This window comes from Thunnus maccoyii, chromosome 12, assembly GCF_910596095.1.
Source record: "Thunnus maccoyii chromosome 12, fThuMac1.1, whole genome shotgun sequence".
In the NCBI taxonomy this organism is placed as follows: Eukaryota; Metazoa; Chordata; class Actinopteri; order Scombriformes; family Scombridae; genus Thunnus; species Thunnus maccoyii.
Window position 1 is genome coordinate 28,084,155 of NC_056544.1, and position 26,281 is coordinate 28,110,435.

General features: G+C 38.4%; 2 protein-coding genes across 3 annotated transcripts in view; both read left to right on the plus strand.

The window, feature by feature from the left end:
- Window positions 1-4,466, plus strand: part of gtpbp4 (GTP binding protein 4) — a 10,390-nt gene extending 5,924 nt beyond the window's left edge. Inside the window, exons 10-17 of the mRNA XM_042429857.1 lie at window positions 37-147; window positions 247-324; window positions 786-837; window positions 941-1,041; window positions 1,338-1,535; window positions 2,061-2,126; window positions 2,634-2,777; window positions 3,778-4,466. Coding sequence (XP_042285791.1) covers window positions 37-147; window positions 247-324; window positions 786-837; window positions 941-1,041; window positions 1,338-1,535; window positions 2,061-2,126; window positions 2,634-2,777; window positions 3,778-3,930 — 903 coding nt within the window. The 3' untranslated portion in view covers window positions 3,931-4,466. The remainder of the gene's footprint in view (window positions 1-36; window positions 148-246; window positions 325-785; window positions 838-940; window positions 1,042-1,337; window positions 1,536-2,060; window positions 2,127-2,633; window positions 2,778-3,777) is intronic.
- Window positions 4,467-6,466: 2,000 nt separating this feature from the next.
- On the plus strand, window positions 6,467-25,952 carry LOC121908899 (WD repeat-containing protein 37). Of its 2 annotated transcripts, none has more exons than XM_042429207.1 (14): window positions 6,467-6,630; window positions 9,378-9,552; window positions 13,623-13,719; window positions 14,734-14,829; window positions 14,916-14,980; window positions 18,280-18,415; window positions 18,714-18,785; window positions 18,879-18,923; window positions 19,373-19,449; window positions 19,565-19,805; window positions 20,401-20,542; window positions 21,287-21,421; window positions 21,898-22,012; window positions 22,951-25,952. In XM_042429207.1, the coding sequence occupies exons 2-14, from the start codon at window positions 9,415-9,417 to the stop codon at window positions 23,080-23,082; spliced, it is 1,491 nt and encodes a 496-aa protein (XP_042285141.1). In that variant the 5' UTR covers window positions 6,467-6,630; window positions 9,378-9,414; the 3' UTR covers window positions 23,083-25,952. The 2 variants fall into 2 exon arrangements, with proteins under 2 accessions (XP_042285141.1, XP_042285142.1); XM_042429208.1 differs by having other exon boundaries at window positions 6,468-6,630; window positions 19,568-19,805.
- The last annotated feature ends 329 nt before the right edge of the window (window positions 25,953-26,281 follow it).

The following is a 26,281-nucleotide window of genomic DNA, read 5'->3' on the forward strand; positions in this document are numbered from 1 at the left end:
CTTGTAGTGATCCACGCTCCTGTCTGCGTGTCTCAGGCCTGCGATCGGCTCCTCGCCCACCGCGTCGACAACAAGATGAAGGGCAAGAAGGTCCACGATGTTCTCAACCGGCTCCACCTGGCCATGCCCGCCAAGAGAGACGAGAAGGTGAAACATAGCGATGAACTCGATAAGACGTCTGTTATAATTGAGTCTGCTTCTTCTTTTAGCTTTTTTACTGATAATTAAGCTTCATTTCTTTTCCAGGAAAGGCCTCCGTTCATCCCAGAGGGAGCGTTGATGCGCAGGAAAGCCATGGAGGTGGACGCACCCAAACGCAAACTGGTGGGTTCGATGTTAACTTCAGACACAAAGCCAAAGAGATAACTCACCATACGAAGCGTACAAACACAGGAAGACGGTTTCTTTCCCCTATTGCTCCCATAGTTTAGGTCCATCCACCATCAACTTTCATACCTTTCATAATGAATTTCAACATTTTAGAAACCCTGAAATCCAGCTAAAACATATTAACATCTTTTGTGTTAATATTAAACAACCCTCCCCCTGTAAAATTATCATTTTTTCTTATGTGCCCTGACCCTGCCCCTGACCCTGCACTAATGTTATTAACTTCTCTGGTTGTTGTTGATCCTGCTTCATGTTCTGTTTCGTTGACTCATATTTGGGATCTTGATGACTTTAGGTTTTGTCTTTAAAGGGGGATAAATGAGAGATAATAAGTGAAACATTTTTCTTCATGTTGTTGCTGTTTTTGTATTGAACTCTTTCATTTCATCTTACAGGAGAGAGATCTGGAGATGGAGCTCGGAGACGATTACATTCTGGACCTACAGAGTAAGTCGTCATTATCAAGCTGCTGCTCATTTATTAGGAGACAGTAAATGCTTATATCTGCAATGCTGATATCATTTATTTATTTATTTGTTTTTTTTTAAAGAATATTGGGATCTGATGAATGAAGATGAGAAGCATGATAAGATCCCGGAGGTCTGGGAAGGCCACAACATCGCTGATTACATTGATCCTGACATCATGAAGGTGAGTCTGAGTAGGAAACGCTGACGGCTGTTAAACTACTTACTAGATCATTCATAGTGTACTTTATTATACTTTATAGTTTAATGTTTAGCTGAGGAATATATACATAGTGACTTATATGAATGCCAGTATGGACATATGATTCCTTTCTAAATATTTGTCAGTGCATCTCAGTTTATTTTGTAGTACGACCACATTTACACATTTACCACCATAAGATAAATATTAATATGAGGAAAATGTTGCCGTTCAGTGAGATAAATTAGGCCTCGCTGATAATATTTTGATATTCACAGAAACTAGAGGAGCTGGAGAAAGAGGAGGAGCTGAAGGAGCGGGCCGGCGAGTACGACTCGGACGAGGAGAGCGAAGACGAGGAGATGCAGGAGATCCGAGTTCTGGCCAAACAGATCCGCGAGAAGAAGCAGCTCATAGTCATGGAGTCCAAAGAAAAGGACGTGCACGGGCCGCGCATGCCCAGGACCGCCACCAAGGTGAGAGATTGTAGCTTAATGCGACAAACAAATTATTATTTCTAAACTCTTGAATATTGATCAGGATCATAACAGTCTAACATAACAGTCTGCAGATATTTGACAACAGGAGCTCACGTTCAGTCAGAGCAGACAGTTCAGATTTATATATGTTGTTATTATTATCTCAAGATTGTCAGTGTAAAATAACTGATAATACTCACATTATGACTTCAGGAGCCAACAGGTGTCTTTCCTTTATGGCGTGAATATTAATAGTCGCCTGTGCAGCTTTAACAGACACGTTGAACTTAAACTTTCAGCAGTTATTTGATTTTTTTTTTCCTCAAAGATGAAACTTCCCATAATTCCTCCACTCCTATATTTCAAATGGGTGCCTCAGTGTTCATGGCAATGATGGTGCTTTTAATTAATATAATTACTGCATTTTGTAAAGTGAGCTTAGCACTGAAATCCACCTCTAACCACAGCTGTGTGTGTGTGTGTGTGTGTGTGTGTGTGTGTGTGTGTGTGTTTGATCTACAGGTTGAGAGGAAGAAGCTTGAGAAGCAGATGGGTGATCTCGGTCTGGATATGGACGACAAGGACGAGGTAAGTTATTCTTCACATTAGGATAAGTGCTAATTTACTTATTAGCCATGCTAGCAGCGGCTAGCGTCTCTCTGGATGTCAGTTTATTGGTCCAGACAGAAATATCTCAACAACTAGTTGATGGATCCCTACAAAATTTAGTACAGATGTCCACGTTTACCAGAGGATCAAAATTTCATTTGTCCAATACTTTGATATTTTGTCTTGTACTTTCAATACCAAAGTAGCAAAACTAATGACTTTATTATCAGTCTCAGCTGTACTTTGTGTTTAGTGCCACTTAGCAAATGTTAGCATGCTAACACACCTAAACTAAGATGATTAAAATGGTAAATATCATAACTGTCAGCATGTTTTTCAGCATTGTCATTGTGTGCATGTTGCCGCCTTGTGTGTGTCTGAAGCCTGCTGTGAACAGGAACATGTGAAGGTGTTATAGTTAGAATAGTTTTTCTCTCACAGGATTTCACGCTGATTCATTAACATCTTCTTCTCTCGTACTTGCAGAGTCACTACGCGCAACAGGCCCGGCGGTCCCGCAGCGTCACTAAGAAACGAAAGCGTGAAGCTTCAGCGCCTCCGACCTCCAAAACACGCAGCCAGAGCGCCTCCCGTCCACCACGAGACCAGTCTGGTCTGCGAGACCCGAAGGTACGTGACGGTGTCTTTACCCTCTACTGTTTCTTTTTAAATTGTACTTAAGTGTTGAAGAAGACTTAAACTTTCTATGTTGTACATTTTGACATTGTTTGCGTTTTATATCGTAGTCCTGAATAAACAATTTTATTTCATCAGTTTTCTTTATAATTAAGACAAACAAATATTTACTTGAACTTGCTTTACTGCAGTTTGGAAATATGATCTCATTGTAATTTGGGATGTAATGGATGCAAATATCGATTATTCCACAGCTGCCTACAGACGGTGCTTTATCTGAATGATATTCAAGTCAGTTGATGTGGAAATAAAGCTGCACTTTGATACATTTCCACGTTTCTTTTCCATCTTAATCGTACAAATCCAACGAGCATTTTATCAGAACGAATATTTCTCAGTTCCTGAAGATTTTTAAATGTTCAAAAAACAAACAAACAAAAAAAAATCAGCTGTTCTCAAGTCAAGTTATAAATCTTAAGTGATGTATAATATTAATCTCAGGTTAAAAACATTAAAATCTATCCAAATTAGTATTTGCAGATACTAAATTAGAGCTGCAATGATTGTTGATGAATCAATATGTCGATCACCAGAAAATTAATCAGCAATTTTTGATAATCGATTAATTGTTTTGAGTCTTTTTTTTTACAAAAACACATCCAAATTCTTTGATTTCAGTTTCTCACATGTGAATATTTTCTGGTTTATTTTGTCTTCTGTGATTATAAACTAAACATCTTTGGTTTGCGGACTGTTGACTAACTGATTAATCAAGGAAATTGACAGAAATAATGAAAATAATCATTAGTTGCAGCCCTGTATTAAATACAGTCTTAAGGTGACAAGACGTGACTCTACATCCAACACACTGAGGTTAAAAATGTTTGTCCTGATCTAAACATTCAGTCAACATGTGCACAAAATAAATCCCTGTTTTCTGAATGTTAAATGAAGCTGAGGACTGATAGCAGTGTCTTCTTTGTTTGTTCCTCAGATGGCAAAGAAGGCCAAGAAGATGATGAAGAACTCCCAGAAAGGCATGAACCGCCAAGGCAAGAAGGGAGAGTCGGACAGACACGTGTTTGACCTCAAACCTAAACACCTCCTGGCTGGGAAGAGGAAGTCAGGAACCACCGATCGCAGATAAAACTGCTTCTTTTCTGGACTGTTGTGACCTGGACGCTCTTTTCAGGGATGAAAGGCTTCTCTGTGGAGATTTATGTCTTCATTCTATAGATTTCCTCAGCAGTAACAACAAGAACATGAAATATTTCTTCTTTTTAACTGAGGAAACTGGTCATTTAATATTTTTGTGACATGGGAACGTCATCTTTGAGGATGGTGGCACCATTCAAAACTATTAAGCTGCTGCAGGAATGCACCAGTTCATTTAAATAAGTAATAATAACGATAATGGTTTATATTGTATTTGCTAGCTCTATATAGAATTGTTAGAAAAAGACTCACACAGTCAGATTTAGACCCTGATTAACTGTGGAAACGTCAAAAACTATTCAATTGTAAAAGTTTTCTCTTGGAATTAAGAGTCGATGAACTTGTTTGCCTTACAGCTTGTATTGATCGAGGTAATGTTGGGTTTACTTTGGATAAAGTGATGATGATAATGATGCTGCTTCCTTTACAGCAAGGGAGCCAAATAAATAAACATACACCTGAACTCAACTGCAGCCTGTCAGATTTCTTGTCTCTAACACACCTTGATTATTACACCACCTTCAATTTAAGTAGAAATAAAAAGCCTCTCATGTAAAGTGAAGGTTAGTCAGGGTAACATGGAGGCAGTTACACCTGTAAAGTCATCATGGTTGTCCAGGTAGTGTGTGATGTTGCGCCTTTTACCTGTTTAGATAGGAGGTAAAGGTAGATAGTAGAGGTAAATTTTATATTCAAACCAGATGAGAATGTAAGTCTGATAGGGATTTAAATGTCTACATAGCAATACTAAAGTTTTACAAGGTGACTTATAAGAATGTTTTTTAAAATATGAAATGAAAACAATGCCCTTCAATATTTGTGATACAAAGCAAAATCCCTCCATGCTGTGTGCTTTTATCTTGAAGGCCAAAGTCGTGACTGTAATTTACCTGACTGTGTTTTCATTTTACCTTCTTATTACAGCTGTTGAGTTAGAAATGTTGGTTATAAACATGTTATTATTGTTGTTCAGAAGAGCAAGCAGGTGAACTTGTGCACAAATTTGAACAATTTGAGCGTTTCCTTGCTTCTGTCTAGTGTACATACTAGATAAAACTAGTGAACATGTTTCACCTGCTTTTTTTTTTTTACAGCCACTCTTTAATTCAGCGTGTATTTTAATCATAAAGGAGGAAATGTTAAAGGGTAAAGGCGTGAGGAGGTGGATGGTTGTGCTCCAGTCGAACTGGCTGATTTACAAATTTTCTCTCTGACAAATGTAGTTCATTTAATCTGATTGTCATGAGGTTTCATGCTTTGTCCACACAGGGTGTCTGCACACACAAAATACATTTATACACCTTTTGTACACCTGCACAGTTCCCTGACAAAAATGACCCGTCATTAGAAATGAATGGGTGAGACTACAATTAGTGTATAAAATCGAGTTCACAGGCACATTCATTAGACGGACACACTACTCCTCACAGACCCCCACATGCATGTGTGTTCCAGCACACACACACACACACAGGTTTACTTAAATCACTTTTGGGGGGATTTGAAGAGACTTACATTCATTTCCCGGAGACTTACCCCAAGTTTAACCACTGACCCCAAAATCAGTGTTTTACCAACTGGGGACACTGGTTTTAAGTCTGGTTTGTGTCCCTGAAAGTGACTTAAGTCACACACACACACACACACACACACACACACACACACACACACACACACACACACACACACACACACACACACACACACACACACCTCGCTCCCCCTCTTGGTTTCCAGATCAAAATAATCAATACATTATGCTTTTATACAATGAGACCTACAGGCCATAAATAGCGAACAGAAGTTCAACTCTTGTAATGTTCACAAGATAAAAAGATCTAACACAACATGAGGTGATATATATGTATTATTATGGATTAATAATCAGCTATAATATAATTTTGGACTGGGCACAGAATAAATTAACATGAAATGAACACAACAGGAGGGTTAATAAAACACTGTCTGCCTAGATGAACTATCCTCACATATGATGCGCGACTGTTAATTAATTTAATTGATGATTTATTTGATTTTATTTCCTAATTCTCTGTGAAGGTTTCAATATGCCGAATTTACGGGAAGATGTGATTGTTGTGTAAAACCTCTTAAAGTTGGTTGTGTAAAGCGCTGGCATGTTGCAGTTAGTTAAAAAAGAAGAAACTGACGCACTTTGAGGTGAGTTTGGTTCACGTCGATTTCATTTCCAGATTTTGGGCTTTTATTGCCAAAAACCTCGGGGCGGAATTGGCTTCGTTATCTTTTCTCGCGTAGCGGAGGCGGTCAAATTTTTTTTCTAGGACGGCGAAGTCATGACCTGCCCTACTCTGCCTCTGATTGGCTAGTACTCATTGCCTTCGTTGGTTGTGCTGGTTAGGTTTAAGCATGAGGAGTGGGATTGGCTAGAGCTTGGGTAGGAATATCAGGGTGAGCCAATCAGAGACAGAGTAGGGCGGGTTATGACTTCCCCCTCCTAGAAATTAAAAAAAAAAAACTAGCGGAGCTCGTCAACTGTCAACACGGATTTCTGGACAAAACCAGCGTAGCCTTCGCACTCACTGGAGAAAATGTTAGAAAGGACGACATTTCCTACAATATCCCGGAATAAAACGTTGTATTTGTAGACTTTCTGGTAAGTTGGATTCCATGTTTTGGCAGGTTGTCTTACCGTTAGCCGTTATTAGCATGATTGGTACCAGCAGCTAATAGGGGATAACGTTAGCTTTGCTTAGCTTATCGCGCTGTAACAAGGATAACATTGTCTGGGCTCCTTAATGTTGGCTCTCACTTTCAGTCAGGGAATTGTATTCATTCTTATTTTTCGCTCTCTCTCTCTGTGTTTTATCTTCGAAATGTACCGTAACACAATGTAGGCTGGACGGGTTTTGTCATTGCCCTCACATCCTTAGGTCACATCAGTCAGCAAGAGGAACTAACTGTAACGTTAAGTACATTTACTCCAGTACTGTATTTAAACACGATTTTTAGGTATTTGTACTTAACTTGAGTATTTCCATTTGATGCTACTTTATTCTTCCACTCCACTACATTTCAGAGGGAAATATTGTACTTTCTACTCCACTACATTTATTTGACAGCTTTAGTTACTTTTCAGATGAAGATTTGACACAATGGATAATATAACAAGCTTTTAAAATACAACACATTGTTAAAGATGAAACCAGTGGTTTCCAACCTTTTTGTCTTTTGACGTCTTACAAAAAGCAGTGTGTAGTCGGGGTCACATTTCACATGTCTATGAGTTGTTAACAGCTCCACCAAATAGTGATTTTTCCCTCTTAACTTCTCACATGCTTTCATTTCAATAAATGTTCAAATGATCCAATATTTCAGCAAAAATCAAAGATTAGAGAAAAAGTCTGAAAACTGAAAACAGATTTGTGTATCAGAACTTTGTTTTTTCTTCTTTCCTCTCCCATTAATCATCTCACGACCCCTCAGGTTTATCTGGTGACCCTTTGGAGGGGCCCGACCCCTAGGTTGGGAACCACTGGAGTAAACTATCTAACTGTATATAAAGTAGTTGAAACTAGCTCCACCTCTAGCAGCTACAACAGTAACATGCTGCTCTAACACTGATTTTTCACTATTAATAATCTAATGATGTCATATATAATAATATATCAGTCAGAGGGACCAAACCACTACTTTTACTGCAATACTTTAACTACATCAAGCTCATAATACTTTTACTTGTAATGGAGTATTTTTACATTGCTGAATATTTCTTCCACTTCTTCTTTAGTCATGTGTTAACTGATGACGGAGGTGTTAATGTTCCTGTTGTTTACAGGAAATCTAGTGATAGAAAAACACCGCATGATTCACATGTTATTAGGATGAAGAGACCTTCTTACTGTTAGTCGGCTCAAGGGCAAATATTAATACATGACAGCAGGAGGCAGGATTAAGTTGTCATTAATGTTATATGAGCATCCATAACAATTAATCCCTCATTCTCCTGCTAATGGTTGGTATACATGTTGAAGAAATGACAATCATAAGTGACTTGACACACATCCCTCCCGCTGATGCTCATTTAAATACATAAACACATATTAATGGATAATAACATTGCTTACAGCAGACAGGTTTGTATGAATGTATGAATTGCAGTTACAACTGGGAGTGTTCAAGTTATTGATGATTGAGGATGTGTAGGATATTCTAGTATTATAAATCATGATGAACAAGTTAGTTGCTCACATTAATTCTACTAAAATATAAACTTGCAATTCTTCTGAATGATTCTTTAAATACAATGATGATAATCTAATTATAAAAATATAAAAATAATATTTCAAGATGTCACGTTTTTCATACTTGTAAGATAGTTTCTTTGCCATCTTAATTGTACAAATCCAACATGCATTTTATCAAAGCAAATACTTCTCAGTTCCTTATTATTTTTAAATGTTCAAAAAAATGTCAGCTGTTTTTTGTTTTATTTCTTCTTTTGTCCTCAAAGGTTATTTTAATTCATACACAATATTAATCTGAGGTTAAAAACACTAAACTACATTCGAATTCATGTTTGCAGATATTAAATATAGACTATGTTCACATTTGACTTTAGAAAAAGGTGATGACCATTTCTCACAATTTCCTGACAAACAATTAATCAATAATAAAGATGAACGTTAGTTTAATCCATAACTTTAATATCTTTTCACGTTGGTCCAACATGACAAGCTATTTGAAGAAGTCACTTTAGGCTCTGGGAACTTATGATCTGCATCTTTCACAGTGTATGTATATAATTGGCAGATTCATTTACAGTAAAAATGACGGTTTGTTGCAGCCAGAAAAGATTTAAAAGACAAGATGACATTTGCTCTTACAGTGTAATGTGATGAACATGAAGTGATTTTGTTGCTTCATAGTTCAATAGATATCAGATCATAGTCACTTCTTTTTCTCCGTATTGCCGCCATAGTTGTAACATTTCAGCTTCCTCCTCTGATCAACAAAACACTGGTTTGCAGAGGATTTTCTGTTTGTAGAAATGGGAAGAAGAGAGATTGCGTCATCGCTGCACACTTCTCAGTTTCTATCCCAGTGGTCCCTGTTGCTTCACCTTAAGGCACCCAGTGGGAGTTTTGTTGAGCCTTGGCGAATACTCTTGTTTCACGCTCATTCACTTTTTCATTTCACACATTCACACACAGAAGCTGCCAAGTGCATCGACTGCCAAGCGCAACCACAGTCGCCTTATGTTTTCCACAGACTGTACTTGTTGCGTGAAGAGAGTTAGAGCCCCCACCCTCTTCCCCTCCCCTCCCCCCGAGATTATTTCAACCAGGATTTGTTCTCTTGACCCTTCAGTCACCCTTCTTCCATCTGATTTTGTACTTTCAGACTGTGCTTACATCAGGCCTAGAAGGAGGGAGGGAGGATGCCGGTGGAAAGCGGGAGCAGCGCCGCCGCCCGCCAGGCGAAGCAGAAGAGGAAGTCTCACAGCCTGTCCATCCGCAGGACCAACAGCACCGAGCAGGACCGCTCCGGCCTGCAGAGAGACATGCTGGAGGGACAGGTGATGACTGCCTCATTTACACTGTGCATATAAACAAAAAGTGGAGATAAAGTATATAAGAACCACTTATATTTCCAGCTGCACTCTTCTCCTGTCTGTCATCATTAGCTTTGCTGTCAGCACCCATAAGCACTCTAGTTGTAAGCCTAAGCCAATTAGGTTTTAACGCATCCGTTTAGAGGGCACATAGTGGTTTATATTGTTACTGGCTTAAGCGTGCCACAGTTATATCATGATTGCTGTCAGGTTATTTTAACTTTCTGGTTAAAACAGATGGATTCACAACAGGCTTAGACATCTGCACTTCGCCGAGGTGGATTTGTGGTTCTCACTCCTGGTTCTCAGGAATCAGAGAAACTCTGTCCAACTAATTAGGATCTGAATTACTCCTTGGATGCCACGTATATGCAGTTAATTACTTGAAATGATGGTAAACCAAGAGAAAAAAAGGATTAAGAACAGGCTACATTATACTTGAGGAAGTATCACAGTTTAAACTTGTGAATCTGTATCACTTGAATGATTGTTTTGCCAAAATTATACTTTTTTTTAAGGATATTTTGAGTGCTACAATTAATCATGAATAGAGGAAGATCTGTAACATCATTGTTTCTTGACAGCTCATAAATGCACTTGACATTGTATTCTGTATTATTACTGCAAGGTTTAGATTTCCTCATTGTGGAGACTGTGATTTATAGAACATGAATAATCGTGCAGCTTTAGTGAAAGGAGCGTAAAGGATTTTTTTTTGGCCAGTTGCAAAGGAGCCATTCCTAACTGAACGTTATTAAAAGCAGTCTAATCCTTTCCTCATGACTTTTTGTGTTTTCACTCTGGTCCTTTATGGTTCCAGTCCTCTGATAATCTGGAATCCTTCATGAGAATGGAGGTAAGTTTTTAGGTGTTTAGCCCTCAGCGCTTCAGATAATAGTTCAACTCCCTCCGTAGTTTTTTTAGAGATAGCTTCCAGTAATTTAGGTTCGATGTAAATGATGTTCGATTAGAGCTGAGACGAGGTGTTGTTTGGTGGTTCTGTAAGTATTTTCTCTGTTTTGCATCCTTTCCCCTTTTTAAAAATGTGATATTCTTGATCATCCAGCAACAGAAAATTAAGGTTCAATCACACTTTGAAAAGGTTTTATTTTGCGATTTGAGGTACATGACTCACACTAAGCTTGTTACTGGGAATAATTTAGTAACCTGTCATTTTGAGATTTTGATGGTGAGAGATAGAGAGAGTTGAAAATGTAAGTAAGCATGATACACGTGTCTTTGCTCTAATTTCCTCCTCTGATGCTCACACCGTATATTTCTGTCCATTTTGATGACTATAGTTCATGAAAACATGACTCATCACCTTCAATTTCAAGATTTAGGAAACGTAGACTGCTCGGAGTAGCATTGATCAGGGCGACGAGCCTCCTGCACTGTCACTTGTCTTGTCTTGTCAGGAAGTGAGTCTGTTATGTTTATGCAGTTTGCTACAGCAGCTACAGAGATTTTCCGGAGATTAAGTTCTGTGTTTGTTTCGGTTAAACTCAAAAACACAAACAAGTGTTGGAGATGATTTCTGTTAAACTGTGTAAACTGATCAACGTTGTTCCTGTTTTCTAAACCTTTACAACGGAGATGAATGACATATTATCATGACCTACGGCTGGGCAATATAGCCAAAAATCTTGGAAGGTTAGGGTCAATTTGTGTAAGAATAATAAACGACCTGCCCTACCTGCAGGCTGTCACCATTATACATAAAATACATGTTATCCCATATAAATATTGACTGTCAACAGAGCACATCCAGTTTAATAATCAGTTCCAGCACAGACAGAGCAGCAAGATCATCTCACTAATTGATCTGCTGCTCTTTGTGTGATACCTGCAGGCTGCTGCTAGCTAGCGTTAACTACCCGACAGGTAGAGACAAACTGAACAAAGTAGAGTCTGGGAACTCTTCAGTCGACTCCCAGCGCTTTAACTCTGGTAACCAGAGATGAGACCTCGTCAACAAACACAAAGCGACAGCTCAGATCAGTGTCAGAGTCATTTTCACCTGAAACAGTTCCGTAAACTGCAGCAGGTGAACGTGTAGTGAAACTAAACAGTTTGCAGGATTGTTGTGACTCAAAACAGCTAATGTAGCAGCTACAGTTGAACTACAAAATAACCTTTTTGTGTATATTGTAATAACTCAATTTTCATGATTTAAACATTATACACATTGTGCAAAAACAAAAAATCCAAATTAATCCAATTAATTTGATATATTTCCCAGCCCCTTTTCCCTTTTTATAAACAGAAGAAGAAATTTCTGTATATGACTATCAGACCATCAATCTGTTTTTAATCCGTCGTCCATGTATGCAAAGCTTTATGCAGCATGTACCATCCCCCACGCTGTAGCCTTTCCCCTCAGACACGTCTTTCTTCTGTGCAGTCGTCCTGATGTGGCACAAACCTGCCAACATCAGCCCGTGAATGCTAACAACACACTTCACTCGAGCTCTTTAGAAAACATCGCCACGAGCAGCAAGGGTGCATAATGCAGAGAACCCGGCGCTCTGGTACAAACAGGTCTCTGAACACGCAGCAGTTTCATCATAAATTGGCAAAGCTTTGAGGGCATATGGCCCACTTCCTGTTTGTGTCTCTGCTGCCAACTTTCTCACAGCCAGACTGTAATAAATGATGTGTTGTGACATTGAATCGCTACTGTTATAGCCTACTTAAATATGTTTTTAAATGTGTTCATTTTGAATGTGTTTAAATAGGTGAAAAGTTCATTTAAATAATCAATTATACAAAGATCCTTTTAATTTGAAAAGTAATTATAAAAAGACAGATTGCAGTGTAAATATGTGGGGCACATAATGAGCAACTTATCAAATCAATGCAAACTAATGTGCTTTTTAAAAATATGGCTATTGTTTGTGAATGATGTGCTCTTAATTGGCAGTGTCAGCTTTTCATTTCCTGATCATCGTCGAGTTTAAATCCACATCACACCACAGGTTATATGTGGATTTTAAAATAGGATATATGGAACAAATATAAATGATATAATCTGTTTTTTACCTGTTATGAAACGTTGCACTATCTAAAGTAAATCAAATTCAAAAACTCATTCAGGCTTTTTTTAGGGCAGCAGTGCACCAAATCTCTTTTACAGATTGTTTCCTTTTATTGAGTTGTCTTATTTCTTTCCTCAAGTTTTTATTGTGTGATAGATTTTTTTTCTTGTTTGTTCCAGTAACATGGTTTCTATTGATGGTAATTGTGTGGAGGCATAAAAGGAGGCTGTAACATCAGGATTTGTATGTTTATATTCCTAAAGCAGCTATAATCAATATTTTTCATAATAACAGTGTATAAGCTGTTAATGTGCTGCAACTTTACTGTTTTGGTTCACTCTCGGCGCTCTTATAGCGTAACACCAAACGGCAAACAGACAGTTAGCTGTAGACTAGCTGGTGAACATAGTGGAGCATTTAGCAGCTAAAGAGCCAGATATTTCCCTCAGGAGTTAGTAGAGAGTAAAAACAGAAGCTAAAAGAGAGTGAATATTGGACTTACATTCACCAGGTGGACAGAAACACGACTCCAGATGAATGATAACGTTGCTCCGTAACTGCTGGATGTGGAAATAAGCAGCTGTTTGCTAACAAGTTCAACATATGAGCTTAAAGGCTGATGATAACACAATCACACATGTTGTGTTTCCACTGAAAACAAGTACATCTGTTAATCTGTAAATCTGTTAATGCAGGTTTAACTCACTCTCATCTTGATAATACATAATATTAGGCATGAAATCACTCCATCACCCACCAGTAGTCATTCCCAGTCAACTATATCTAAACAAATAGGCCTGTCTCCTTTTTTCTAGTTTATAAAAATGCCCTTTTTCAGCTTCACCCTACTTCATATTAATAAATCATGACACATACACGCTACAACCTCTACTCAGTATCTGGACTGAAACAGTGACCCCACACAGCTGAAGTACTCTTCCTCAGTGATGAACACACGTTTCCAGGTCATAATGTTCTCCTGTTCTCTGCCTGCAGGACTCCAAACTGCCTCTGTCTCTGAGGAGCAATCTGCTGGACCTGTTCAGTCAGATCGAGAGGGAGTTCGAGAACCTCTACATTGAAAACCTGGAATGTAAGTCGTGATGATGGCGCGTTGAAAGACACTTGGACTGTAATTGCTGAAGAAAAACGTTTTTTTTTTTGTCCATCCAGATCTCTTCAGCCAGTCTGGGCGACAAACACAGCTTTTATTTTTCTATTCTAGAGAAGTGGTGCTTAAACCCCTAAACTGACACAAATTAGACCACAGACCCCCATTTGATGAGATTTTGTCCCAGGGTCCCAGAAAGTGTATGAAACCCATCACCACAATAGTCATACATTCTGTCATTGTGTTACTTATGGATGGAAGTATAGTGAAAATAAATGATTCCTCTGTCTGCTGGGGACCCCCTCAAGGACCCCTGGGGGTCTCTGGACCCCACTGATCTAGAGGGCCCAATAATAAGCTCTATGGCTGCAAAAATCAGGTGTTTTGCAGAATCATTTCTGCTACTTTTTGGATCAGATATTGTTTTGATTATGTCATCAAAGAGTAAGAATATATTTAGAAAAGAGGATAAAAGTCGGTCAACATGATGTTCTTTGACAGAATTATTATTTGTATTATGGATTTTTCTTCCTTGCTGTCAAAAACAACTGATGTAACTGGAACAGCAGCTTAATTTATAGTCATCAGCATTAGAGCTGCAGGTAACTATTATTTATATTATTGATTAATCTGCTGAATATTTTCTCAATTAAATGATTCATCGTTTTATCTATAAAATGTCAGAAAATAGTGAAACATGCCAGTTATAACTTCTGAGATGTCTTCAGATTTCTTGTTTTATCTGATCAACCGTCTGAAATATGAAGATGTTCAGTTTACTGTCATGTTTGACTCAGAAAAGCTTCAAATCATAACATTTGAGAAGTTGCACTCATAAAAAATGTCTTTAGCCATTTTTCACAAAACTCCTTTTATTGGAAGTCTTCAGTCATCACAGGGAAACTACACACTCATTGTCACATGTTTTATCTGTGCACGTTGCTGTTATTCGTACTGCTGTCGAATCCTTGAACACATCATCGTTTTGACTTTCAGTACGCAGAGAAATCGAAACACTGAATGATCGTTTGGCTGCAGAAGGACAGACGTTCGAAGGGGCAGATTTAGCCAAAGGAGCACTTAAAACGAAAGGTGAGTCACGTCTTTATTAGATTAGATTAAAGTATTTTGTTATTGTTGCTCTTTTATCGTCATTATCATTTCTTAATCATCAACAGCGAGTCACAGCACGAGCCAGCTGTCACAAAAACTAAAGACGACCTACAAGGCTTCCACAAGCAAGGTAAATATTATTTTTATTTTTTGCCAGTGGAGGAAAAAAAAAAGAATAACTCTCTATGAATTTGTAAATTAGAAAGTGTAATACACATAATTGTTTGCATGGTCTGCGTGCATGTATGTGTGTATATATATCAGTCGTTTTTTGTTAATCAAAGCATTGCTGAAGATGCACATGTTGACTTGTAACAGGGAAGGCAGAATACAAAAAAAGAAAAGGTTTTATTGGTAAGTCTTTTCCAGCTCTTCAGTTGAAGATAACCTGACTTGTAAATGTTTAAAGAAAAGAACTGCTGTCTTCTTTTTTTTTTTTTTTCCCACCTTTTTTTTTTTTGCTCGTAGCCTCGTTCAAATTCTTGCCATGCCAGAGTAGGTGGATCCCGCAACTTCAGCGTAACCAGTTGGGAGTTGTGGGGCGGAGACTCATGGGTAACTTGTTGATTTCTCCCCCCCTTGTGTGCCAATATGCATGAACAGCCCAGCCAGGGGGTCGACACTCCCTCCCCAAGAGACTTGGTCATTCAAATGTAGGAGCTTTTTCTATCAGTTTCTGTGTGAGATAAAAAAAAACAAACATTTCTTTATTATCTCACTAACAGGCTTTTTTTTTTTAAGTTGCACCTTCTTTGGTTTTTATTGAGCTACTTGTTGGCGTTCACATAATGGTACACTATGGAGACATCTTTAACATGAAGCAGTTATTCCTGCAGAATGCTTTTCGTGCCTTGATTGATTAAAAAAAAAGGTGGAAGAGCATTCGTTGGCTGCTTTAGATCTACATCGCTCCATTGTGACAGAGTGTGCGGTCTGCAGGAAAGCTCGGCCATATCAGATTTTCTTGTTCTTTGTTTTTTAAATTTTTTTTGTAAAATTGCTAAAAATGTTAATCATTTAAAAATTGCTGTAGATTAGAGCCGCAACTAACGATTATTTTCATGATTAATCTGTTATTTGTGTGATCCGAGCCCACGGTTAATCTCCAGAGTGTCTTGTTTTGTCTGATCACAGTCCAAAACCCAAATATAATCTGTTTATTATCATAGAGGAGTATGAAAACTAGAAAATTATTCACATTTGGGAAGCTGGAACCAGTGAAGTTTTGTCCTTTCAGCTCAAAAAATTGCTTAAACAATTATTCGATTATCAAAATAGTTTACTAGATTGCAGAGCTTTAAGAGCTATTTTAGCTAAATCTATTAACAAAGATCTTAATTTCTGGTTTCACTCACAGTAATTTGTCATATAGAGTATAGTAGGGCTGCAATTTAGGATTATTTACATTATTGATTCATCTTTTGATTATTTTCTGGATGAATCGTTTGGTAAATAAAATGTCAGATCCAAATAAAAAATGCTCATCACAATTTCCTAAAAGAGATATTCAGTTTATTATCACATATGACAGAAAAAGCAGCAAATCTTCCTGATTAAGAACCTTTTCTGCTAGAAAAGATTAAACAATTAATCGATCAGAATAGTTGCCAATAAATAATCTGTTGGCCGACGAGTTCTCAGATAGAAAAGATGACAGAAATAAAACCTAAGTTGTAATAAGTACTGTACAGTTTCATGTTAAACCTTCTAACTTTTGGAAAATTAGTTTCAAAATCCACCCCAGATATTCAGTGATTTGTGAAAACAAGCAAAATCTGGACGTGGCGACGGCAGACTGCACACTGACGCTGCATACTGCGGAGCATTAACTGCTGGTTGCATTCAGTCTCTCTGCTCGGCCAGTTTCCTTCAAGCTTATTTTTTGCGGCCGCTTTGCGTTTCCTTAAACCTTCCAGTCCCTGTTGCTGCTTTGTCAGAAACAACATGTTTGCATCAGTGTTTTACTGTTTGAACGAGTTCTGGATTCATCATCATCATCCTCCTCATCATCCTCTGTTCATCCAGAGTCCATACTATGTTTTCGCTTTATGAAGAAACAGAATTAAGCAAAATCATCTTATATTGAATAGAAATAACAGAAAACAACAATCTGTTTTCATAAAGCATCTTACAAGAGAATCCACCATGTTGATTAATAACAGCCAGCAACCAAAAAACTCCCATCATGCTTAGCAACGGTATTTTTCATCATATCTTCAGTGTCAGTTTTGTCTCTTTTATTTTGACTCTAATTTGTTCATTCCATATATATATTTTTTTAACATCATAAATTTGAATGAGATGCTTTTTTTCCCCTTCGTGTAGCCTGAGGTTGATTTTCCAGATGAATGACGTCGTTCTTTATGCTCTCGTGCTTCCTTTCAGTTGGAACTTATTTAGTGGTCTGTGCCCAAAACGAACCCAGAGTCCAGTTTGTATCATCCCCATCTTTAATGTAAACATCTCGACCAAAACTTTTACGTGACTGATAATAATTACTGATTAATAACTGATCATAACTCAGTATTTATTTTTTTTTTTTTTACCCCCTCCTTCTCCTCCTTCTATGTGTTTCTTTCTTTCTTGCATTTACAGTAATCCTGTATGATAAATGCAATATACAGTACTGATACTTAATGCATTTGTGTTGATACCAGATCTGGGTTGACTGGTTGTTGATGGTGTTTGTTTTAAAGCACTTGGAGCGTCAGATTGGTGAGGTTACAGCTCACTACAGCCTTCAAGCGCTCAAATAATGTTAAAACAAATACCAGTAAAGATTTTTTTTTTTGGTCAAACCTCTTGAACCCAGGACTGATATGAATAACGCTGCTGTCAGTCAAGCTTCTTAGCCCCCTGGCATACTACAAGGACCCTGCTGAGCAGCTCCTCAGTGATCCTCAACTCTGCTGACTCGCTTTCCTCCCTTTTATCAGACCAGGGTTCCTACACAGGTCCGGAAAAGTCTGGAAAAATTCAAATAAGATCATCAGCTAATGACCTCCTTACACCAAACGATCTAGATGACGACTCTTGTGAAACTCTCACGATTTTATTCTGACATTGGAAATTTGTCTGCGACAGTGAAATCGTTTGAATCATTTGGTGTAAAGTCGGCATAAGTTGACACAGCTATTACAAAAGCTACAAATGGCATACAAGAGCCTATGTTTATGGATTTTTATTGAATAGTAATATATAAAGCCATTGATTTGACTCAAAGAGTTAATGAAAATACATCATTTTAACCAAATAAACCTTTCAATTTGAGATATAAGTAAGTGTGGGACATGGTTCTGTTTACCCACACAATTAAATAATGTAGAAAACTACAACTTTGACAAGTAAAATGTGTAGGAACCCTGTTAGATGACATGACGGTCAGTTTCTAGTCTCTCTGTGTTAACATGAAGTCGCTGTTCCTGTCAGATTGTGTCCAGTTTCAAAGCGACCACGTCCAGAGCGGTGTGCCAGCTGGTCAGGGAGTATGTCGGCCACAGAGACGGCATCTGGGACCTGAGCGTCACCAGGACGCAACCTGTGGTGCTCGGTACCGCATCTGCAGGTACACACTCTCTCTCTCTCTCTCTCTCTCTCTCTCTCTCTCGCTCTGGTTTGTTTATTTTCTCAAATGTATTTTTTCATGTCTTATGTGATTCTTGTTTTTTTTCTATTCTTTGACTGAATCTCTTGTTTTCTGTGTTCTTCTGAGGGATAATGTTGATCTTTTTCTTTCTTTCATTTTATGCTGATGTTCTTGGTTTTTCTCTCTCTCTCTGTTTTTCTGTTCTCAGCATAGTTGAAATTCTCAGATGAAAAGTTATAAATAAATCTCTTGTTTTTTCCGTAACGCGCTCCAACAGACCACACTGCTATGTTGTGGAGCATTGAGACGGGGAAATGCCTCCTCAAATATTTGGGTCATCAAGGATCAGGTAGAGTCAGAAATCTTTTTTTTTTATAAAAATACATCTGATCAAACTGTAAACCTCTAATGATGTGATACATGTGTGTCTCTCTGTCCACAGTCAACTCCATCAAGTTTCACCCCACTGAACAGATGGCGCTAACAGGTAAAACTTTCTTCTGTTTAAATGTTATATATATATGTATATATGTATGTATACTATATTTTTTTAAACTGCTAGTTTTAACCAGAATGATAACACTTAACAGAGAAGTGTCTTTACTTTACACACCTGAAAACAGCTGATCTCACTACATTACCCACAGTGCAACTCCACTCAATTCACTCCACTGCACAGATTCTGGTTTGTTATGCTTTAGTGGGCTGCAGAGGTCTGGTAACCTCACTTCTTTCAAACTTTTAGTCTTCAACTCCAAGCGACGCACTTGAGGCAATTTTCAGCTCCCTCTGGAGACACAAAAGGCTTAATACAACCTTTTTGGACTCCCCAACACTTTTAAAACAGATTCTGATGTGTAAAATTCCTCTTAAACATGACATTTAAAGGAAGGTTTTGTCTTTTGTCTAACAATCTCCGGTCTAAACCCTCCTCAGCCTCTGGAGACCAGACGGCTCACATCTGGAGATACATGGTGCAGCTGCCGACTCCACAGCCTGTTGCCGACATCAGCGTAAGCGTCCACATCCCTTCAACCTGTTGTGTATTTGTTACTGCGCTGCTGATTTAGTTTCTGACGTCTTTATTCGTCGTTTGGACTTTGGTCCCTTTCTCCCCCCCTCCGACAGCAGCAAACACCCTGCGAAGACGACGTTGACTTTTCGGACAAAGATGAGGCAGACGGCGAGGTTGACGGTCCAAACGACTGCCCTTCTCTCCGCGTGGCGACCACTACGCTGCGCAGCCATCAGGGTGTGGTGATCGCTGCTGATTGGCTGGTGGGGGGCAAACAGGTGGTGACGGCCTCCTGGGACAGAGCCGCCAACCTGTACGATGTGGAAACATCTGAACTGGTCCACTCGCTCACTGGTAGGACGATGTTACACACACACAGACGTTTGTAGTGTATTATTTGGTTTTGTTGTTTTTGCATGATTATCATTATTATCGTTATCTTGTCAGCTTCTATATTCTTTTTCCTTTTTTTTGCAATTTTAGGGAACACATTTTTTGACATAAAAGTGGTCAAATTCATTATCATATATATATATATATATATATATGATTATTAGATGTCAGAAACAAATTCAGACAATCAATGGTTTCAATATAAAAACATAAATGCTGCTGCTGGTAATTTGTACACTAGTCTACTTATGTTTTACTACTCAGTCATGTCGTGTCGAAGTGTCTGTGGCCAAGATACTGAACTGCCAGCACTTTGCATGGTAGCTTGCCACCATTTGTGTGTGAGTGTGTGTGTGTGAATGTGTGTGTGAATATGTGTTTGAATGTGTGTGTGAATGTGTGTGTGAGCAGCAGGAACATTGTAAAACACTTTCTTTGGATAAAAACACAGGGAGGGATTAAAGGAAATGTGTGAGGGAAGTCACAGATGTTCGTAGGAGGATTTTCTCAATGCTTATCACTGTCTTTGTCTTTGTGTGTGTGTGTGTGTGTTCAGGCCATGACCAGGAGCTGACTCACTGCTGCACACACCCCACCCAGCGACTGGTGGTCACCTCGTCCAGAGACACAACCTTCAGACTGTGGGACTTCAGAGACCCGTCCATCCACTCTGTCAACGTGTTCCAGGGACACACTGAGTCAGTCTGACACACACACACACACACACACACACACACATACCAAACAATATATCACGTCAAGTCAGTTTTATTTATTAAAATGATGTGTATATCCCACCATCACAAATCACAAACTTGCTTCAGGGGGCTTCATAATCTATACAGCAATACAACATCCTCTATCTTTAGATCCTTGATTTGGATTATGGAAAAAGTCCTCCAAAAACTCTTTAACGGGGAAAAAAAGGAAGAAACCACAAGAAGAGCAACAGAGGAGAGATCCCTCCTCCAGGACAGACAGAAATAGATGTTGTGTGTAAAGAATAGACCAAGATACAGAATGGAAAAACAGGATGACAAATAATATTTGTGAATAATACATGTTATATATCTGGACAAAAATCTATTTTAAAATATTATTTAAATTTGAAACAGCAAATATATTAAACTGACAGATTTAATTTGTTCCAGAGACGGGTTATTAGGCTTTAGTTGTAACAGACGCACAAAAGAAACTCTTCCAATGAAAGCAATCAACCGTAAAACCATATGGTGTTCAGTTGAAGACGTATTAATTAGAGAATAGTGACTCTTAAACTGAGTTCCGAAGCAAATGTGGTTATACAGAAACATTAATATCTCAAGTAGAATTAAAACATCTGAATCATGAAAAACAAATGATATAGTGACGTTCTAGGCTGCTGCTCTTCCTCCTTTATCTTTAGTCTGATGAAAAAAAACACATTGTTTTGTCTTTTCCAGCACGGTGACGTCTGCTGTGTTCACGGTGGGAGACAACGTGGTGTCTGGGAGCGACGATCGCACCGTCAAAGTGTGGGACCTGAAGAACATGAGGTCGCCCATAGCAACCATCCGCACCGACTCTGCCGTCAACAGGTCTGAGAGCCGAAAAACCTGCAGATACACGAAAACTCAGCAATAGATGAATAACAGGCACTGAAATATCACCAGGGTTTGTCATCATTCACTGACAGAACAGGACTATTGATAGTTTTGTATTTTCCCAGAGGCCAAAGAGCCACAATTTATGATTTGTGTAACCAACAGTCCAAAACATATTAGATAAGATATTGAATTTACAGATTTTAGAAGCTGGAACTAAATTATTGACATTGTTGTGCTTGATAAGAGAGTTAAACAGATAATGGATTATAAAAATAGTTCATTCAACAAATATACTTAACTCTTTTAGGAGCAGCAATAGAGACACATGTGGTATATTTCTATTGGAAATTAATGTTAATTATCATTATTATAATTTATATTGTGTCTGTTATACATCAAAGAAATAATACCATGTACTGCATAGAAATCTGACTTCCTTCGTACCATGGTACTGTTGTTCTTTGCAGGATCAGCGTCTCGGTGAACCAGAAAATCATCGCTCTTCCTCACGACAATCGGCAGGTCCGGCTGTTCGACATGTCCGGGGTGCGACTGGCTCGACTCCCACGGAGCAACAGACAGGTCAGTCAGTGGAGGAGCAGAAGCCTCTGATTGGCCCTTCACAGCTTCCATACATACAATAATACTTTGAGCTTTTAGTATAAAAATACTCAATTACAAGTGAAAAAACAGAAGTATTACCAGAAAAATGTACTGAAAGTATCAAAACTTGCTATGCAAAATGGCAATCTTCACAGTGTTATGCTTATTAAATATACATTATTTTAATATTTAATACTTACATGTAAGAAATATTTCATGTTGTCAAGGTGGAACTATTTACAACTTAATATGCTGTTGAATAGTTCAATCCTTAACGATGCATCATACTTTTGAGATATATTTTACATGGCTGAATCAAGTTTTCCATGTTGAGTGAGTCACTAGTTTTACTGAAAGAATGAATTTTTAATTTACTGTCTTAACGGATTCGTCTGATGATTTTCTATATTTTTTTCTTACTGTCAACAAATCTCATGTGTAGAACCGAACCAACAATGAACTGATCTACTAACTGATGCATCTTATTCCTCTGTGCTGTAAACCTCTGATGTTGACAGCGGTTACTGTAGTTTGTTTAGAAACGGCTCCAGAGTAAAAATAGAGATAAGATAGTAACTTGCTGTTTACAGCTTCACTTGCTTGATGTGTTACATAACACAACCTCTTGACTTTGTACTACATTATACAGCACAGAGGAATAAGATGCATCAGGCTTTGGATTCACACACACAGCACTTATAAGTAGATCAGTTCATTGTTGGTTTGGCTCCAACATGAGATTTGTTGACAGTAAGAAAAATATAGAAAACAGTCAGCTGTATCCTTTAAGAATAGCCAAAAATAAACGCATCAATATCGACCATGAGTCTAAAACTGTTTACTGTCACACAACAGCTCTCGTGTTTTTGTCCTCAGTGTCTAACAGCAGCTGTGTCGTCTTGTTGTTGTGTTCTCAGGGTCACCGGCGGATGGTGTGCTGCTCCGCCTGGTGTGAGGACAACACCTCCTGCAACCTGTTCACCTGCGGCTTCGACCGGCAGGCGATCGGCTGGAACATCAACATCCCGGCGCTGCTGCAGGAGAAATGACCTCCCACCTGCGACCTGTCACCTTTACAGTGACGCTCCACCCCAAAGTCTGTCCTCTAGAGTATCAAACACTCATCGTCAGTAGGCTTCAGAGGCGCCTGTGAAAAGTTCGCTTTTCGTTCGTGCGACGTCTCCGATGGAGGATGAAACCCTTTAACAGCCGTCTTCCGAGCCTACAGGAGGTCAGTGTTTGATCTCCCGCAGCCCGAGGAACGAGGCAGGAAAATGACTCGTGCACGCTGCCTGTCATGCTCTCTAACTCACCACCGCCAATATAAACAACCTGTGTGCCACTGATGAGAAAAAGCACAGAGACATAACAAGGGAGGTTCCTCTTCTTCTTCTTCTTCTTCTTCTTCTTCTTCCTCTTCCCTCACCCTGTCAGCACATATCTGCTTGATGCTGATTTAAGCTACAACACAGTAAATCTAATCTGTGCCACTAACAGCAGATTCCTGTTTGGGACAAAAGGTGGCTGTCTGATGCTTTAAAGGAAAAATCCACTAGTTTTATATAATCAGTTTTTAGTGTTTTAGTGCATTTCAGGAGTTCATCTTGTCTTTCTGAACCTCTTTCTTTAAATAACCTCACTTTTACAATTACAAAAACAGTTTCTTCTTTCTATTCTGGTCTCAAAATTATTATCTGTTCTTCTGTGATGGATTTATTTCATTATGATTGATTAACATTTGTGCAAAATCACTGTTTGATTTTAAGGGGCTGAAGCTTAAATCTGGCTCCCTGAACATTTTCAGCTTTGAGTAATGTCATGACAAGACAAACTATGTTGTATTTGGCCAGTTATCTATTTAGGTCAGCTGTTTTTTTTTTTTTTTTTTTTTTTTTAACAGTGTTAAAGTGGATTTTTCCTCTCGAGTTTTATTCCAAAATATTTTGTTTGGCATCTGATATTCACAGTTTGATATCTTACAACACACATTCAATACTAACAAGGAATGTGTGTAAAACTCATAAAACAGGTGACACCTTCACTTTAAAGCCTGCTATTGTTTATATAAGTTAATATATGTAGATTATAATAGATTATAAGAGTAGCTTTGTTTTGTCAGATGACAGATAATCATATTTTGGAATGAAACTCTGCTCTTGTTCAGAGGTTCGGGAGTGTCTGCGTGATACTGAAATGCACCTTTTTTTTTAAAAAAAAAAAAAAACCCAATAGCTGTTACAATTTTTGTTTTGTTGCTTTTCTGTACATAGTCGTCACAGTGTGAGGAAGAGTGTGGAAAATACCCAACAGCGAGGTGAATAATTTATGCTGTTGTCTGCTCGGCTCAACTCTTTCACGGTCCCGTTCTGTAGAGGAAATCAAGGCGGATAAAGAAACTGTAATTGGCTGAGTGTGTTCGGTCCTCGCCAAGCGCGTATCATCAAAAAACCATTTCCTGTTCTGGCAGTGATGCTGGTTTCTCTCCTGTGTGGATACGCTTGTACTGCCGGTGTAACGTCAGCCCCTCAAAACAAGACTTTTCATACTAATTATCATGATGATCCTGGACAAACCGAACCCAAACATTTCAACCTCAACCAGGCGTTCAGGAAAGCGGTTACGGTTTTAAAATGCAAACTTATCAGAGGGAAACAAATCTTTTAATGAGTTAAAAGGTGAAAATAAGATTCCTTGCGGGTATAAAGTAGCAAAAAAACATGATTTACTCCGGCAGAGAGGTGGTGACTTCTATTTAAGTTTGCAAAATCCAATTTTCAGAGCTAAATTACTACTACTCATAATATATGTGATTGTAACCTACTAACAAAATCAAAGTTAAGACGTTTAAGTATTAAATAATCAATCTCAATTAAAGAATCACTCTAAACTTTGATCATCTGTACACCAGAATAAACATTTTAATAATTAATGTTGTATAAATTCCAGCCACTGAGGACTTAGAAATCTGTGCACCAATTTTTGATTTTACATGATTTGTAAATAAATTAAAGCAACACTCTCGTCTTGTATTTTCCGTGAGAAATGTTCAGGTTCTGTTCTGCGATCCGGGACTCTGATATGTCGTATGAATGACAGTCTCTCATCAGAGCCGCTATGTTGTCTAATGACTGAAACTCCTCCTCACTGGTCGCAGCGTTGTGGTTTCTCTCGGTGGTTTTCTCTCCGCCGTGGACGAGCAGGCGAAGCTTCCTGACTCGTAGAGCTACTGAATTTAAAACGCCGCCGCCGTAGTCCAGTGAATACGTTGGTCGTTATTATCTGGAACGTGTGGAGGTAAGACTCGTGTGCTGGAAGGAAAGGTGATTTCAGTGTTTCTGTAACTGCTCTGTACAAGTACGTCTCTTAAGAGCAACACCTGTTGAAATGGTTGTGAGGCAGGGCTGGGTACCGGTATATATGTGATGCTTTTGGTGCTGTACCGGTTTTAAAGGACTATATGGACCATTAGTCGCCCTTTTTGACCTCTGAAGTATTTCCAGGAACTAAACCCATAGTAAGCAAGCGGTGGTTATCGATATCTAGACCAGGCTGGAAATCCCTGGAGACGAGAGTTGGAATATTAATGTTAAAGTTATGATGTCGACTTTGTTTATTGTGCTCAATTTTTCTGTCTTTATGTCTACTTAGCGAGTCGAGTCATTCAAATTCACAAATAGCAGCTAAAAATCTGAAGGACGGAGTAATCATCTGCCCCCTGTTAGCATACATCAGCTACATTTATTATGTGCTGCAAAAATACTAGTAAAAGGAAGAAAGCATGCGGCTGCTATTTGAGAATTTTAATGACTTGCTAAATAGAAATAAAAGTAAAAAATTGTGCACTTTAAATGACTACAATTGTAAGTAAAAATTGTATTTACATGGGGGGTGAGAGGAAGTAGTGAAAAACCTTTTTTTTTTTAAAAAGTTCTTAGTGGGTTTGAATAATGATGAAAAGACTTGTTTTCAGACATAAATTAATTTATTGGTTGTAAAAGTAAAAAAAAACTTTTAGAGCTCAAAGTTAAAGCCTCTAATTTTTATTTGTCTAGAAACCAAAACTTTAAGCATCAAAATAATTCAAAAGATGCTACAATCACATAAAAATACATGAAGTAGCTGAGTCTAGAAACATTATACACACTGGTCATGGAGATGTTTTTGGTGCTACAGTGAAAACTGGACCAAACTCCCATCAAGACGAGAGTCCTGTAAAGTTTAAGAAAGCATTAGAGGGAGTTTTAAGTT